Source organism: Sphaerodactylus townsendi, linkage group LG06 (assembly GCF_021028975.2).
Source record: "Sphaerodactylus townsendi isolate TG3544 linkage group LG06, MPM_Stown_v2.3, whole genome shotgun sequence".
In the NCBI taxonomy this organism is placed as follows: Eukaryota; Metazoa; Chordata; class Lepidosauria; order Squamata; family Sphaerodactylidae; genus Sphaerodactylus; species Sphaerodactylus townsendi.
Genome location: NC_059430.1, coordinates 99,977,610 through 99,991,974, shown reverse-complemented (window position 1 = coordinate 99,991,974; position 14,365 = coordinate 99,977,610). Strand labels below are relative to the sequence as shown.

The 14,365-nt window shown below is 45.4% G+C and overlaps 1 protein-coding gene across 1 annotated transcript in view; it reads left to right on the top strand.

Annotated features, from left to right (window-relative positions):
* Window positions 1–14,365, top strand: part of COL16A1 (collagen type XVI alpha 1 chain) — a 156,694-nt gene that overhangs the window by 62,873 nt on the left and 79,456 nt on the right. Inside the window, exons 10-18 of the mRNA XM_048501613.1 lie at window positions 1,394–1,429; window positions 6,095–6,121; window positions 7,247–7,309; window positions 7,770–7,811; window positions 7,917–7,961; window positions 11,219–11,254; window positions 12,114–12,176; window positions 12,441–12,485; window positions 12,597–12,692. Coding sequence (XP_048357570.1) covers window positions 1,394–1,429; window positions 6,095–6,121; window positions 7,247–7,309; window positions 7,770–7,811; window positions 7,917–7,961; window positions 11,219–11,254; window positions 12,114–12,176; window positions 12,441–12,485; window positions 12,597–12,692 — 453 coding nt within the window. The remainder of the gene's footprint in view (window positions 1–1,393; window positions 1,430–6,094; window positions 6,122–7,246; window positions 7,310–7,769; window positions 7,812–7,916; window positions 7,962–11,218; window positions 11,255–12,113; window positions 12,177–12,440; window positions 12,486–12,596; window positions 12,693–14,365) is intronic.

Below are 14,365 nucleotides of genomic sequence, written 5' to 3'. Positions count from 1 at the left end.
CTGCTGCAGTGATTAATATGTGTTACTGCCAAAAAAATGTGTTTTGGTGGGGGGTAAGCTACGTGTTTCCGTTCTCTCAGGTAATGGCACCTGCTCCAGTAGGGTTCTTTTTAATTTCCATTTTGTGTGGTTAGTTCTCAGTGGTAGAAATGAAGGCTGGGACACTTTTTTGAATTGCTGCTTCGATGTAACTGTGCAGTGTGCCTGTGCAGAAGGAATAAGAGGAGAGAGAGTAGTTTTTCTGCATCACAGATGACATCCCGCTACCATCAGGAATGATACATTTTCAGCAGTTGTGTGTGGAATAAATGCAGCTGAAGAGACAAAGGGAGAAATGACAGGGGAAATGGAGGTGTGAAAAATGATTTTGCAGAAAGACACAAGGCACTGGGACAATCTGTGGTAAACCGTGCAGACAGAAAGGCCTTAATTCCCCATTCAGACCATTTCTGTTACCAAGCAGGGGGGATGCTGCCACAAACTGACAGAACTGAAGGAGGAGGTGTTGTGTTCTTCTGTATTGCTTCTTGGAGATTAGTATATTCAGAATGGGATCCCTCCACCATCCCAGAGTTCCTGCCAGTAGCATGTAAGGGAGCATCCCAGCCCTTCTGACAGCTGCTCTTGGTCGAAGGAGACTGCCTAGAAGCTCTCAGATGCCTTGGTCTGCCTGGGGTTTGGCTTTTGTCAAGCTGCCCCTCCCATGGGAAACATCTCACACTTAATTGGTTTGGCTGAAGGAAGTGGTGGTTAAGCCACAAACCCTCACATATAATAAAATAGTCTAGTTATGCTCAGGATTTAGCTAGAGCGAGGACACAGGGCCCATTCAGCTCCTACAGCAGTTCACTTTCCCTCCATTGCTGAACTGAAGAGAAAGTGGTCATGTTTTGCAAGCGAATCCAAGAAGGTTTTGCTTCACATCCCCAGTCAGTCTCCGTGTCTTTCCTGTAAGCTAACCAACGATTAATAATGATTGCTTTAGCAAGTCCATCAATCAGAATGTCATGAACTAACTCTTTAAAATACAGAAATACCTCTAATATCAATACAGAGAGAAAGAAAGAAAGAAAGAAAGAAAGAAAGAAAGAAAGAAAGAAAGAAAGAAAGAAAGAAAGAAAGAAAGAAAGAAAGAAAGAAAGAAAGAAAGAAAGAAAGAAAGAAAGAAAGAAAGAAAGAAAGAGGTGACACTGAGAAGATACATTTTCCCTTCTTGGAGGGAATGCTTCCCTGCCATCCTGTATAAAAGGAGATGGGATGCCTCTTCTCAGATGGTGCCACCACCTGCTATTTTGGATAAATATTTTTATTCCACGTTTGTGTGTGTGTTTAGCAGATTATGTGTGTGTGTGCATATTTTTAATAATTAATTTATAATTATCTCTTTTTGCAGTGTCCCCCATGTCCACAGAGATTGCAACATGCAAATGTAAGTCCAGGTGCTGATTTTCATTATTTTCCTTATGGGCTTTGGACAAGGCAGGCCAGCGTATCTCTTGAATGCTAGCTCAAGAGGGCAATTGGTGTACCTTACAGCTTCAGAAAGCAATCTAGATTCTCTTGCCTTCCATCTGTACTGCCAGGAACCAGACCTACAGTAGATGGTTCTTCACTTATGCTTTGGGGCTTGGTTATGTGCCGTGATCAGTGGGATCCATCACCAGTACAGTTGTGTAATTCTATTGTGCTGAAAACCCTATGGGGTCGCCATAAATTGGCTGCGATTAGGCAGAGCTTTACACACCCACACACAAGTCATTTAGGCAGGAAATATCATTCTGAGTGGTCTCCGTGGAAACTGTGGGTTGAGAAAGGGAGAACAATAACTAAAACTGAGGAAGATGGCTCAAGCTGAATAGTTCCAACTTGGGATCTTTGGGTGCTGAAAGAACAGGGTCTATTTTGACATCTGCCAGGGGGATCAGTACTGGAACTGGTTTCAGTATTAGGACAGAGGCTAGAACAAGGGTCCCAACCTTTTTGAGCCTACAGGCACATTTGGAATTCTGACACAGCATGGTAGGCTCAGCAACAAAATGGCTGCTACAAAATGGCTGCCTCAAGAGGTGGAGCCAGATGCAAAATGATTGCCATGGACAATCAAATCTCCAATAGTCAGTCAGAAATCTTGCTGGGCAAAAACCCTGCCTGGTGCCACTCACTTCCTAAAAACATTTGGCAGGTGCCAAAAAATATGTTTGGCTGGCCCATAGGCACCATGTTGTTGACTCTGGACTAGAACAATGGGAAGAAGTGATAGAGTTTAGAAAGCAAAGCAGCTTTTCCACACCACAAGGAACCACAGCAAATTCTCATGTTTATGGAGAGCTGAAGAAATTTCAGGTTGCTTTTTCAGCCAGCTTTTTTGTTTGTTTTGGGAAGGGCTCCTGTGCTTTTAACAACTTGACATGAACAAATCTCAGGGAGTGGTTCTAGTGGGTTTTCCAGGCTGTGTGACCGTGGTTTGGTGGATCTTGTTCCTAACGTTCGCCTGCATCTGTGGCTGGCATCTTCAGAGGTGTATCACAGAGGGAGGTCTGTTGGGGTTAACCAAACACCATGAGTCCACTTGGAAACACTGACCCACATCTTCTGCATCTGGTGCACCACCATGACCATTTTCCAGTCGGGGCTTCCTCTGTTCCCATTACAATGTTCAGTGCTCCAAATGAGAGGAGTGACTGATTCGAACTCCCAGCCAAGAGTGATGTCTAGATCACATGACCAACTTCCTACTCTGCACAAGGCCTCAAATGGTATGAGGCTGGGCCCTTAGATCTTCCCACTTTGGTGTCTCTGCTCTACTGACTCAAAAGACTTCGCAGCAACTGCAGAATTATAACCTCAACAGAGGCAATTGATAGACTTCTACATTCATCTCAGATGTGGGTCCCTCCCCTGGAACCTGCACTTTCCTCCCCCCCTCCCCTCTGCTGGTCCGTTTACCTGCAACAGCCTGCTGGGTTTCCAACCATTTCCCCCTCCCTTTTGCTTTCTGTAACAAACCACCACTTTATCCCCTCCTCCCAATCCCCCAGTTCCTCCTGTCACTCCTGGCGTGCATCCAGTGGAACATCTGGCTCACTGAAGAAATATCTGATGCCTTCCAGATGTTAGCAAGGGTTTCTATGGCAACCGCTTGGGCACGTGGATGAAAGAGGAGGTGGGGGCACAGGGAGTGGGGTAGGGAGGGGAGAGGCCTGCCTTGTAGCTGCTCCTCCGTGCTATTTTCCCTTTCCTTGTTTATCCAGTGGCTGCTCGACAGGGTTGGCCTCTGAAGCTGCCAGGCAGTTTGCAAGGGAGTCTGTGAAAGAGCTGGCATTTGGGAGGAAAGTCACAGATTGTTCTGTGCAAGTCCTCTTTTTAGCATACAGTGTTGGGCTGTTCTGCTTGAGCCCTCAACCTCAATTGGAGGGGGGGGGGTGTGCAACTGATGCAAAAAATCTGGGAGAATTTGTTCACAACTGTGTTTGTGTGGGGTTGTCTATGGCTGCTTAGACAGTTCACTGTCTTGCACTCCATTAAGAGTAGAGCCTGTTTTCTTTTTCTTTTAAATAAAAATCATATAACAGTGGCTGCTCCCTCAGGGCAAGATCCCTGTATCTTGATGTGGACTCAGCCAGCCAGACTGAGGGGCCTAGGCAGCCAATGACTTTCTGAGTCAAAAGCAGCCCGCCAATCACTGCTTGCACACACACACAAACGCACCTCATCAAGGGCTTGACACTCCCCATTTTCCCATTCCAAGTCAGAAGCTAAACTGGAGGTTTCTCAAAGCCCCGGAGAACTTCTGTATATGGCTTTATAAGTTGCATTCAGCACATATCTAGCCCAGCAAATCCAGAAGGCAGCCAGTATCTGATCTCTTATTTACAATAGAGTTCCAATCATCTTGGCAGCACTGTGTTTATACTTAACAGAATTCTTCCTATTTACGCAAATCAAGCGAATCAGTTTGGACAGTTTCTTCCAGTTGCTTTGTGTTTGCTCCTGACTGCACATGTACACAAGCAGCCGAGTCTTTTTGATTACCAGTTTTCTAGCGTTGCACCACAGTATTAAAAGCAGGCCGGACAGGCTTCTCGTTTTCTCACCTTCAATGAGAAATGGGAGGGAAAATGGCCAACCAATTGCCTCCTTTGAGGTGCTCTAGGGATTTTTGCATTTCTCTGTGGTCTTGATCTTAGAGATTAGAGAAAATTCCTAGATCATCACCTGGAAGTGAGGTCCCACCCTCCTTAAGCCCCATCCAACCCAAGCACCGCCCACAAAATCTCCCGGCACTGGCTAAGACAGCCCTGGCAACACACTCCCGGTAATTTCTATCCATTTTAAAAGGATAGAAGTGATATTCCACTTTGGTTACTTTTTAATCTGAAGTGCCTAATGCTGCATGATGTCTAGTAATGGCTTTTTTTCATGAGTTGAACACAGAGCCGGGTTCTGAACAAGAATGTTGCCAGCTAGGGGTTCAATCTGGATGCAGGCTTGGATTGCTAGCACCAGCTTGCGGGCAGTGCCTGGGAAGGGCTGTGTTTAGGGAGGAGCCAGGGGAAGGCGGAGATCAGTAAGAACTGTGATGCCATATCCTTCCATCATATTTGCAGATCAAAGTTCATGTCCTCCAACTCCTCTCCTTCCTTTGAGTTGCCTGCTTCTGTCTGGCTAATATGGAGGGTACCTCGGGACCAGCCAGAAAAGTGTATGTTACCAATAAGCCAGTGGTGGGATTCAAATAAATTATTTGAACCAGTTCTGGTGGTGGGATTCAAATAATTTAACACCTGGTTGTTTACAAGCACCATTTTAGCAACCAGTTCTGCCGAAGTGGTGCGAACCGGCTGAATCCCACCACTGCAATAAGCTATAGTGGGTCACATTGCACTTCCTGCATGACACTGTAACAGCTTATGCTGCTCAGTTGTGTTGGTTTTTCAGGGTGGGAGTTCTCAATCTTAAATTTGTTCAGTGTTTCTTCAGAATTTTCTGGAAAGTTTCTGGAGAAAGAAGCTCCACGTAAAATTCCAGTGTTAATAACTAGCCCTTGTGAAAAATGGTCTTTTGCTTTTAATTTAAATTGAGGATATGACAAGCATTTGAAATATTTGAAATATTTTAAATTGCACAGAAATGTCTACAATTCTAAAAAGAATTATTTTTCAACAAAAGGCCTTTTTTTAAAAAAAGTTACTGGTCAGGAATCTTAGTGCTTTCCTTTTAAAAGCGTTTTTTTAAATAATTGAAGTGAGGAAGAAAGTGTACATTCTGTTAAAGGTATATAATGTTGAATCGATTGTGATTATGAACAACAGTTTAGAACTTTTAATGTAAAAAAGATATTTTTTTCACACTCGTAGCTGGTGACCTGTTCGAGATTTGCGATGAGGGAAGTTCACCCATTACTAAGAATTAGCCTCAGAAGTGTATCTAAGGAAAATGTAGCCCAGTGCAAAATCTTTGAGTTTTCTGCCCCCCCACCACTCCTCATATGGGCATCCATCCTCCCCTACCAGGACCAAACAAAAAAAATTTGCACCAGGTCTTGAAGTCAGTATATGGACCCCGAGGAAAGAGGAGGGGTGTGGGGGTGATTTTCTGCCCCCCACGTGCCTAAATGGCTGCCCCCCGGGGACATTTGACCTTTTATCCTTCCCCTGATTTAGCCACCTGTGTGGACCCAACCCTTAAGAGCTGTTAAGCTCTTCCATCTGCCAGGTTTCTGATGCTTTAGCAGGTAATTCCACTGCCCAACAGCATCTCTTACAGTTCCAGTCAAGGCATTTTCTTTCCTTGATAGCCCTCCTAAATTTTCTTTCTGGCAACTTAACTCTCTTTTCCTTTTATCCTTCCCTGGAGGAAAGTGAGAAAGAGTTACTCTCCATCTTCTTTATGGCAGCCTGTTAGGTTTGAGGGCTGTTATGTCGCCTTTTAATCTTCTTTTCCCTAGGCTAAAGTTTCACAACCCCTTATAGTGTAAACATTTCATCAGCCTGAAAGCTCTATTCTCAGCCTTCTCTGATTCCTGATTTTACTTCTGAGTGTAGGGAAGTGCTCAAGGTCTTGATCAAATGCATTTTTATATTTATTTCCTCAGACCACACTGGGCTCTCCTGGCTTAAAGGTAGGTCTTTGATCTCTGTGATATATAAGACCCTCTCTGACCTCGACTACTTGCCTGAACCCCATCCCCAATTGGGTACCAGTGTCCTGAGCTTGTGTTGCCAACACCCCATGAAATTACCTGTCTGGTTAACCTAAATATGCCTGTTTCTACTTTGCATGTCTTTTAACACTTCCTATGGCTTAGTGTTTTGAAAAGGAAAAACAGCAGTGGCATAGTGGTTAAGAGCAGGCGTACTCTAATCTGGAGGAACCGGGTTTGATTCCCCGCTCTGCCACTTGAGCTGTGGAGGCTTATCTGGGGAATTCAGATTAGCCTGTGTACTCCAACACACGCCAGCTGGGTGACCTTGGGCTAGTCACAGTTCTTCAGAGCTCTCTCAGCCCCACCTACCTCACAGGGTATTTGTTGTAAGGGGGGAAGGAAAAGGAGTTTGTAAGCCCCTTTGAGTCTCCTTGCAGGAGAGAAAGGGGGGATATAAATCTAACTTTTCTTCTTCTTAAATGGCAATATAAGAAACACTTCAATTGTGTAGTCCGAAAAGCCCCCTAAATGTAACACTTTGCCATAATGATTCCAGACACCAACAATGTTGCAGGTGTCTTAGTCTGACTTCTATAATTTCTCATATAATTTCTATCATTTAGTGAGATCTGTGTCTGCGTGTGATCATTCTGAGATGGGGGCGGTGGGCGGGTGCCATTTGGCAGGCCTATCCAGGAAGGCCAGTTTCTGTTGTTAGAATAGTGCTTAAGATCTGCAGCCAAGATTTGGGCTGATCGATATCCAGATGCTGAAGATCTACCACAACAGATCCTGGGAGAAGCTCCTTCTGCCATTCTATCTGCATGACCCATATTTCGTGACCTATTTCTCCCCAAACCCAGATTCCTCATCCTACTTGGATATAGGAATGGGGAAAATGGGCAAGGATTATGTTGATATTCAAAGGATTTCCTTAGAAGACATATATACTAAAAACTGTTTGTACATACAAGTGATATCAGTAGAAATGTTTGTTTGGCTCTACCACATGTGGGGCTGTGTTTTCTTTTGGAGAAGAATATTTTTGACATTTTCTGCTGCTTCTTACTAGCATGAAGATGGTTCATCTCTCTCACACAGGGTGGAAAAGGTGAACGTGGACCTCCTGGGGCATATGGACCCAAAGGAGAGAGAGGTGACCGTGTGAGTAGTTTTCTTAACCACTACCTAGGATCGCTAGGCCTCTACTTGTAACCTCTGGGAGAGTTCTGTGGCAAGGTTTGGGGGAGGGGGGGGAGGGTTTGCATCTGACCTGGAAGTAATTTCACTTCCAGACAATATTCTAGGAATCCCAATGTATCTCTATGGTTGAAAACCATAGAGAGCAGGCCAATTTCTAGAGCGTAACCACAGAAGTGACATGACTTCTGAGTCAGATGTCATGCCCATCTCCCCTTTTTCTCCTACTGGGAGTGGGAGAATGCAGGCATGTCATCATCTGCTGGAAGCACCCACTTGGTAAGCCTATTCTACCTTCATGTGGACTTTGCCACTCCTCTGTAGTTCCTTTGTCCTGCAGTGGAGAACCACAGTGTGGTAGGAATAGCACATCCAAGCTAAACCCAGATCCTTTGTCTTGAGGCTTGTTTCCCTCCTTCTGCAGGGTGCAGACTGTGTTCGGATCTCACCTGAAGCTCCTCTACAGGTGAGCTGCTCCCACTCTCTAGAAGAAAGACATGCTTGCTTGACTGTTTTCTCTCTTCTTTTGCTGACCTAACCCACACACGTTCGTTTCTTCTCTTGTTTGAAGTGTGCCGAAGGACCAAGGGGAGAAAAAGGAGAGCGTGGAGAAAAGGTAAGCGCGGGTCTACAAACGCAAGCCACTCGACGTACGTTCTTTTTGCTTTCCCAGTCCTGTCCTCTCTTCTCTCCCCTTGGAAACCAGCCCATCATGCTCAGCGAGTGTCAGACACACACGTGCACATGTGCAGCCCAGACTATTTTGCTAAAGAGCTTGGAAAGGACTCATTAAATGTTGCTTGGTTTCGTGAGACACTTTCAGTTAAACAAAGAGTTGGAAGGCCCAACTGCATCTGCAACTGGTGTATGGCACAAAAGTGATGCTTGAACCTGGAGTGAGGGATCATGTAGGAGGGTAACGCTGAACAAGTATGAAAAAAAACCCCTGGCTGCCATATTCAGAAATCCTTGCAGAATATGGCACTTAGAGGTCTATTGTTTGAAAGATGATCCAGCTACCTGGTGTAGAATTCTATCAGTTCACCCACCTACACAGATGTTCTTTTTCTTTTATCCTGCACCGTCTGTCATCCCAGTCCAGCTGTTAGCTCTCCCTATTTCTCCTCCCTTGTCCTTCAGTGCTAAATCCATGGGTTCTGCAGAGGGAAGATATTTGCCCTATAACAGGAAAAATAAGAAAACTAATAAACATTTAATTTAAAAGTCACCTGTGCTGTATCTCCAGGAATATCTACACCGAAGACCAGTTGCAAAAAGTCAGCCCTCTTCTTTTATCCTGTCTGTCTCCTAGTGCTGCACCTTTCAACATTTCATTGGTGACAGTAGTAACATTCATAATACATGTTTTCTCACCGCTGAGCCCCTTCCTACTCCACCTGTACACACATTTATTTACTCTGCACAGACTGCTGAAGCGAGGTGTGTTAGTAAATTGATAGTTCAATATTAAATAGGCCTTTTAGATCTGAATAGCTTATTATGGAGCAGCTCCAACTCAAATATAATGAGTAGTGTTTACTATTTGGACAGGTGGTTATTACAGCAGGGGAGATTGAAGAGATGCTGTTCCCTGCTATTTGTGCCTGCATTTACATGTGTGTGCCCAAGAATCGAGATTCATTCACCACCAGCCCTCCAGACATTTAACATTTCGATAATAAATTGAGAAGGAGACCCCTATTAATACATTGCAGTATAAATAAACATGGTTATAGTGACACTTGCAAACTAACAAGATTTCATTCCCGTGGAAGCTTTTGGGGGCTAAAGCCAATGGTGGGATTCAGCCGGTTCGCACCACTTCGGCAGAACCGGTTGTTAAAATGGTGCTTGTAAATAACCAGTTATTAAATTACTTGAATCCCACCACCAGAACCGGTTGCTAAAGTATTTGAATCCCACCACTGGCTAAAGCCCACTTAGTCAGATGCCTGCAGTGGGTGTTATGCTGAGTTTGAACCCACTACAGGCATCGGATGAAGTGGGCAGTGGTGGGATTCAAATAATTTAACAACTGGTTGTTTACAAGCACCATTTTAACAACCAGTTCTGCTGAAGTGATGCGAACCTGCTGAATGCCACCACTGGAAGTGGGCCCTAATTCATGGAATCTTTTGCTAGAATAAAGTCTTGTCAGTACTTAAGGGACCATCGCCCTCTTACTTGTTGAGTCAAGAGAGGAGGCTGCAACCTGGAGCTCGAAAAAGACCACCAAATGTCTAGAGGACATGAGAAGTTCTCCCTCCAGAGATGAAATAACAAAGACAATCCCCCTTATTACATGTTACAGAGATGACATGTACGTGCATACCTGTTTGTAAGAAACGGCCAACGCTTGCTTGCTTTACAAATGAAACGAGGGACCCTTTCTGGATAAATGGGGGATTTAAATCAGACAAGTTATGCAAGCGGTGAACATCATGTAAGAATTACTTAGTGCATATATAAAAAGAAGTCAAGTATACATTGTACACAGATTAGATGGACATTCAGTGTAATTTGTGAACAGGGACTAGTGATTTAGCAGGGACAGGTGCTGGAACGCTGAGACTGCCCCCGGTAAATTGGAGCAGTTGGAATGTCTACAGCACATTTCTTTCGCTTGAGCTCAGGCAGCTATCGGCAGAAGCAGCTGGGACTGTCAAGGGACCTCCTGTGCCCCTAGTGGCCCTCCTGTCGTCTCTGCTAACTGGCTGCTTCATGCTTTACCATCTCCGCATTTGCTGCTTAAGGACATTTTCTAGAACTCTGCCCCCCCCCCCCCAAGGGAAAGCAGCTTATTTGAATGAAGGCCATGGAGACAGTGTGCAGTGCAGGGCCAAAGTTTATGCTGAGAATAGTAAATATTTAATTACAGCATCCTGTAGTCAGGCCTCCACATGGCGCTGTGACTTTGTCTACTCAGCCGCATCCTGCAGTGTTTGTTCATCTCTTGAATGCAAGAAAGCAGAGAGGTTTTCCTAGCGATGCGGAGCAAGGTTGGTTATTCCAGGCAATATGCAGACTTCACTCTTCCTTGCCACAGGGGACTGTGGCCAGAAGTCATTCTCCCTTCTCCCATTCTCTGTTCCAGTTTTCCTCTTCCAATTATTTAATAGTAGCAGCATTTTTATCCTCCCTTTCCTCAGAGTAGCATATATTATTATTGTTGTTAACAACTTCACATATTGGTTAAGAATTGGGCGTTCTGTAGCTCTGTCTGCCTGCTCTGGAAGAGCCGGTACCACCAGGCCATCAGTTCACTCTTTTGGCCTGTAGGGAAGAGCATTGGTCATTGTGGAGACCAGGGGTGCATGCCGTTCCATCACATGGGGGGGCACCAGGCGGGTCCCCACACCCGGCCTTTCCCGCGGCATGGTGACCTAGCCAGCTCCCGGTGCTCTCCCCTGCCAGGACACTGCTTGCTGGCTGAGTTGTGTGCCACAGCCACAGGCTGGCTCCCAGCTTCCCCAGGGCCCGCCCAAGCTGCCCGCAGCTGAGCCCAGCCTTCCCCCCCCCCCCCCGCCGCAGCTTCCCTGCAGGCCGGTTCCTGGAGCTGGCCTTCAGGGAGGCTGGGGGCAGGGCTCCAAGGCAGGCAGCCCAGGCAGGCGCCGCCCCCCTTGGCCTCCCCGCAAGCCGTCTTCTGCCCTCCCCAGTGCCTGTGATCATGGGGACTATTTTCTCCTTTAGTTTTTTTAATGTTAAAGGTGTCTATTTCAATTATTGTTGAGAGCCAGCCTGAGCTTTTTGGCAGAATGAGATACTAACACGTTGGAGAAATAAATGGACTTGCTGCAACCACTCCTGAACCTTTAAGAATAGGTCAGCCTAAAAACATTTACATAACTGACAAAAATTTGTGTTGTGAAACAGGGGCCCTCTGGATTGACCGGAAGTGTTGGACACAAGGTACGATATTAGTTTTACGGGACAGCAATGCAATCCTGAGCAGAGCTACGCCTTTCTAAGCTCCTAGATTTCAGACAAGCGGGCAACTCTGCTTAGGATGACAGTGGCAGTACACATTCAGAGGAATATGACCCACATGAATTTGTTTTCCTGGCATCTCTGGATAAGTGATTTTGCTGCAAGAAGTTCCTTCTTGGAATTTGAATAAGGGGGGGGGGCGGGGTCTACAGAAATTGTGGTAAAGCAACTGGAGGACTGAAAGGTCTCTGGAGGGTTAGATCCCCCACCCCAGGATCAAGGCTGCCCCGGTCCCTTAAATATTACCCTTTGTGCGTCAGGACAAAACATTTTTCTTAATGGGGGGTATTCCATCTTTTCTAGTCGTTTTTACAGTCTGCTGCTAGCCAGAAGACTGTTATATGAATATCATTTTAGACTGCCAAATGTTGCCCCCCCCCCCCCCATTTTTATGCCCCTGGCTTGTTTTATTATGGAGAATTGCTACATTGATGTTGTTTTAATTTTTTTTGTGTGACCTACCCTGAGCATCTGACTGGCAAACTGTGTCAACTAAAAATAGCTTGCGATGCGCTTCAAGTTGTGATTGTATCACCAATACTAGAATGCTAGCAAGGGGGCTGCCCGATTCCAGATGGGAGTGGGGGCTGGACTGATTTGAGGTATTTTTCACCCCAAGCAGAATATGCCTATCACCCCCAAGCAGCTGATGGTTGGGAGAGAATCAAGTCTCACAGAATGTCAACACCTTCTTCAGTGGGATGCCTTGGGTGGTTTAGTCAAAAAACTGGCCACATGTAAGATAATGACTAACAGAGTCCTTTGCCATCCTCCCCTAAAGGGTCAGAAAGGTGAGAAGGGAGACTTCGGCTTTCAAGGCAAACCTGGAACCCCAGGGCGTGACGTAAGTTGTGTAATGAGGTTCTCTTTCCTTCACATATTGTAGGCCTGTGTGGCTCCTCTTTTTCTTAGCCTACACAACACTTTCAAATCTTTGCAAGTCAGAGAATTCTTTGCTTGACCTGAACACACACAGGTGAATTCACTTGGCAAAGGACCCAGACTCACTCCACAAGGTCCCTCGCTCAAGCTCAGAATTCTCTAACAAGGGGATTGACCCCATAAAGTGTGATGATGCTAATAAATCGCACTTTCTGTTTCGATCCAGGGGCGGCCTGGAGAGATTTGTGTAGTGGGACCCAAAGGCCAGAAGGTACTGTGCTATTCTAATTAGGGTCATGAAGCACCCTCAAGGAAAATGTTATCTTTTGGTAGATTTCTTACTTTGATGGACTTCTTACTAACAGCCACGTGTGTATTTTAGGGTGACCCGGGGTTTGTCGGACCTGAAGGGCTTGCTGGGGAACCAGGACTCCCAGGCCGGCCAGGGATCCCAGGATCTGGCCTTCCAGGAAAACCGGTAAGGATTGTCTCTCAGCCTGTCTCTGGCTTCCACATTCTGACAACGACATGGCCCTTTGACACCAAGGAGTTATGTCTTGCAGTAGAGGAATCCTGATTAAGTGTGGCGTGATTCCCATCTGTGTTTACAGAATGTGGTAGAACCGTTTTGCCAACCATTATGATAGAAATGTGTGAGTCGCAGAGGGAGGGCACGGAGTGAGGGGAACCAAACCAGTAGCTTTATTAAGGAGGTGGATAGCTTTGGCGAATGGAGACTATGCAGTGTGCAAATACTTAATTAGAAATGTGTGAGTTTTGTAACTAGAAAAACTAGAGGCCTGAGAATCTCAGCCTCTCCACCCCCTCCCTGTATGTGCATTGTTTTTGTTTGCTTTTTAAAGAAAGCCTAACTCTAGGTCCCTAGCCTGTATGATCATTGGAATAAGCTAAAAAGCCATGCTTTCTGAAATCTTGTCCTCCAAGATGGATAGAGCAACATTTTTGAGCGATCAGTGGGATTCCATTAACCACTGTCCCCTTAATTCCTCCTTGTCGTTAACAGAAGTAGTTTATTATTATTAAATAGTTCCGGCGCTGAAATTCATAATTAATGCTATAATTATACGCATTTGTCCGACTCTAATGGCCCTGAATGCTTCATCAAGTGCCATTTCCTCAGAAGCACTTTTCTGAGTTGGAAAAATCCTGCACACATGTGTTCATCGAACAAGTCACCCGCAGCATATGCTTTTCAGTGTTACCCCCTTCCTCTCAATAAAATTCCTACTGATCGCTGTGAAACCGGCAAATGGGTGTTACGCAGGTGCGAATAATCAATCTGGAAAAGGCCACATCTGTGTGTGCTGCAGTTTCAGTCACGGATGTGGTACCAAACTACCATCTCCCAGAGGCCAGTACTGTCTTAGATATGCACAGGCTACCATCTGCCTGCATGAGCCATCATTACGAGGCAGGGAGAACTTTGCTAATTACACAGCCCATTTTGAATTGTGCTGAACGGAACTTGCCCATCTCTAATTGTTCTTGATTATTTATGGGTTGCGTCGACGTACTCAATGCGTGCAAAGTTTCGTAAGCTATTAGGACAGGCGCTGCACCGCCGGGGTCCAGTCTGAACTTTGCTAAAAGGAAGAGGAAACAGAGACGTGGCAGAGGTCAGACAATAAAAGATGCAAGGGCAGGGTTGCTTAGACCACATTTTATTATGCAAATACACATATGCAAATAATTAACGTGCACAATTAAGGGCTTTATTTTGGATCAGAATATGAATTAAGTGTACTCGAGTAAAGTGTGAAAATAACTCAAATCCCTCCTCCTCTTTTTAACACCTTACCGTTTCTAATTAGCTGTTGGCCCAATCCCAGTTTTGTGGATTTTTAAAAAAAAGAAATGTTACAGTTTTGGTTCTGTGCCAGTGCAGTCGCCTGCAGCCCGAAGTAATGTGGAGTAAGATAGGTGGTGTTGGCAGATTTATGAGAAGTGTAGTTAAATAACCTTGAGGAAGGGAAAATGTTACACCCGGGAACACGGGAATGCATAACCCAACACTTTTCCTACCCCGGAGGACAGCCACCCCCAACCTCACATCCTGCTCCTCAGAAGTATCACAGAAAGCAAAGATCACCATGCTTCTTAGCTGCTTTGCTGTAGATGTGTGGCAGTGGG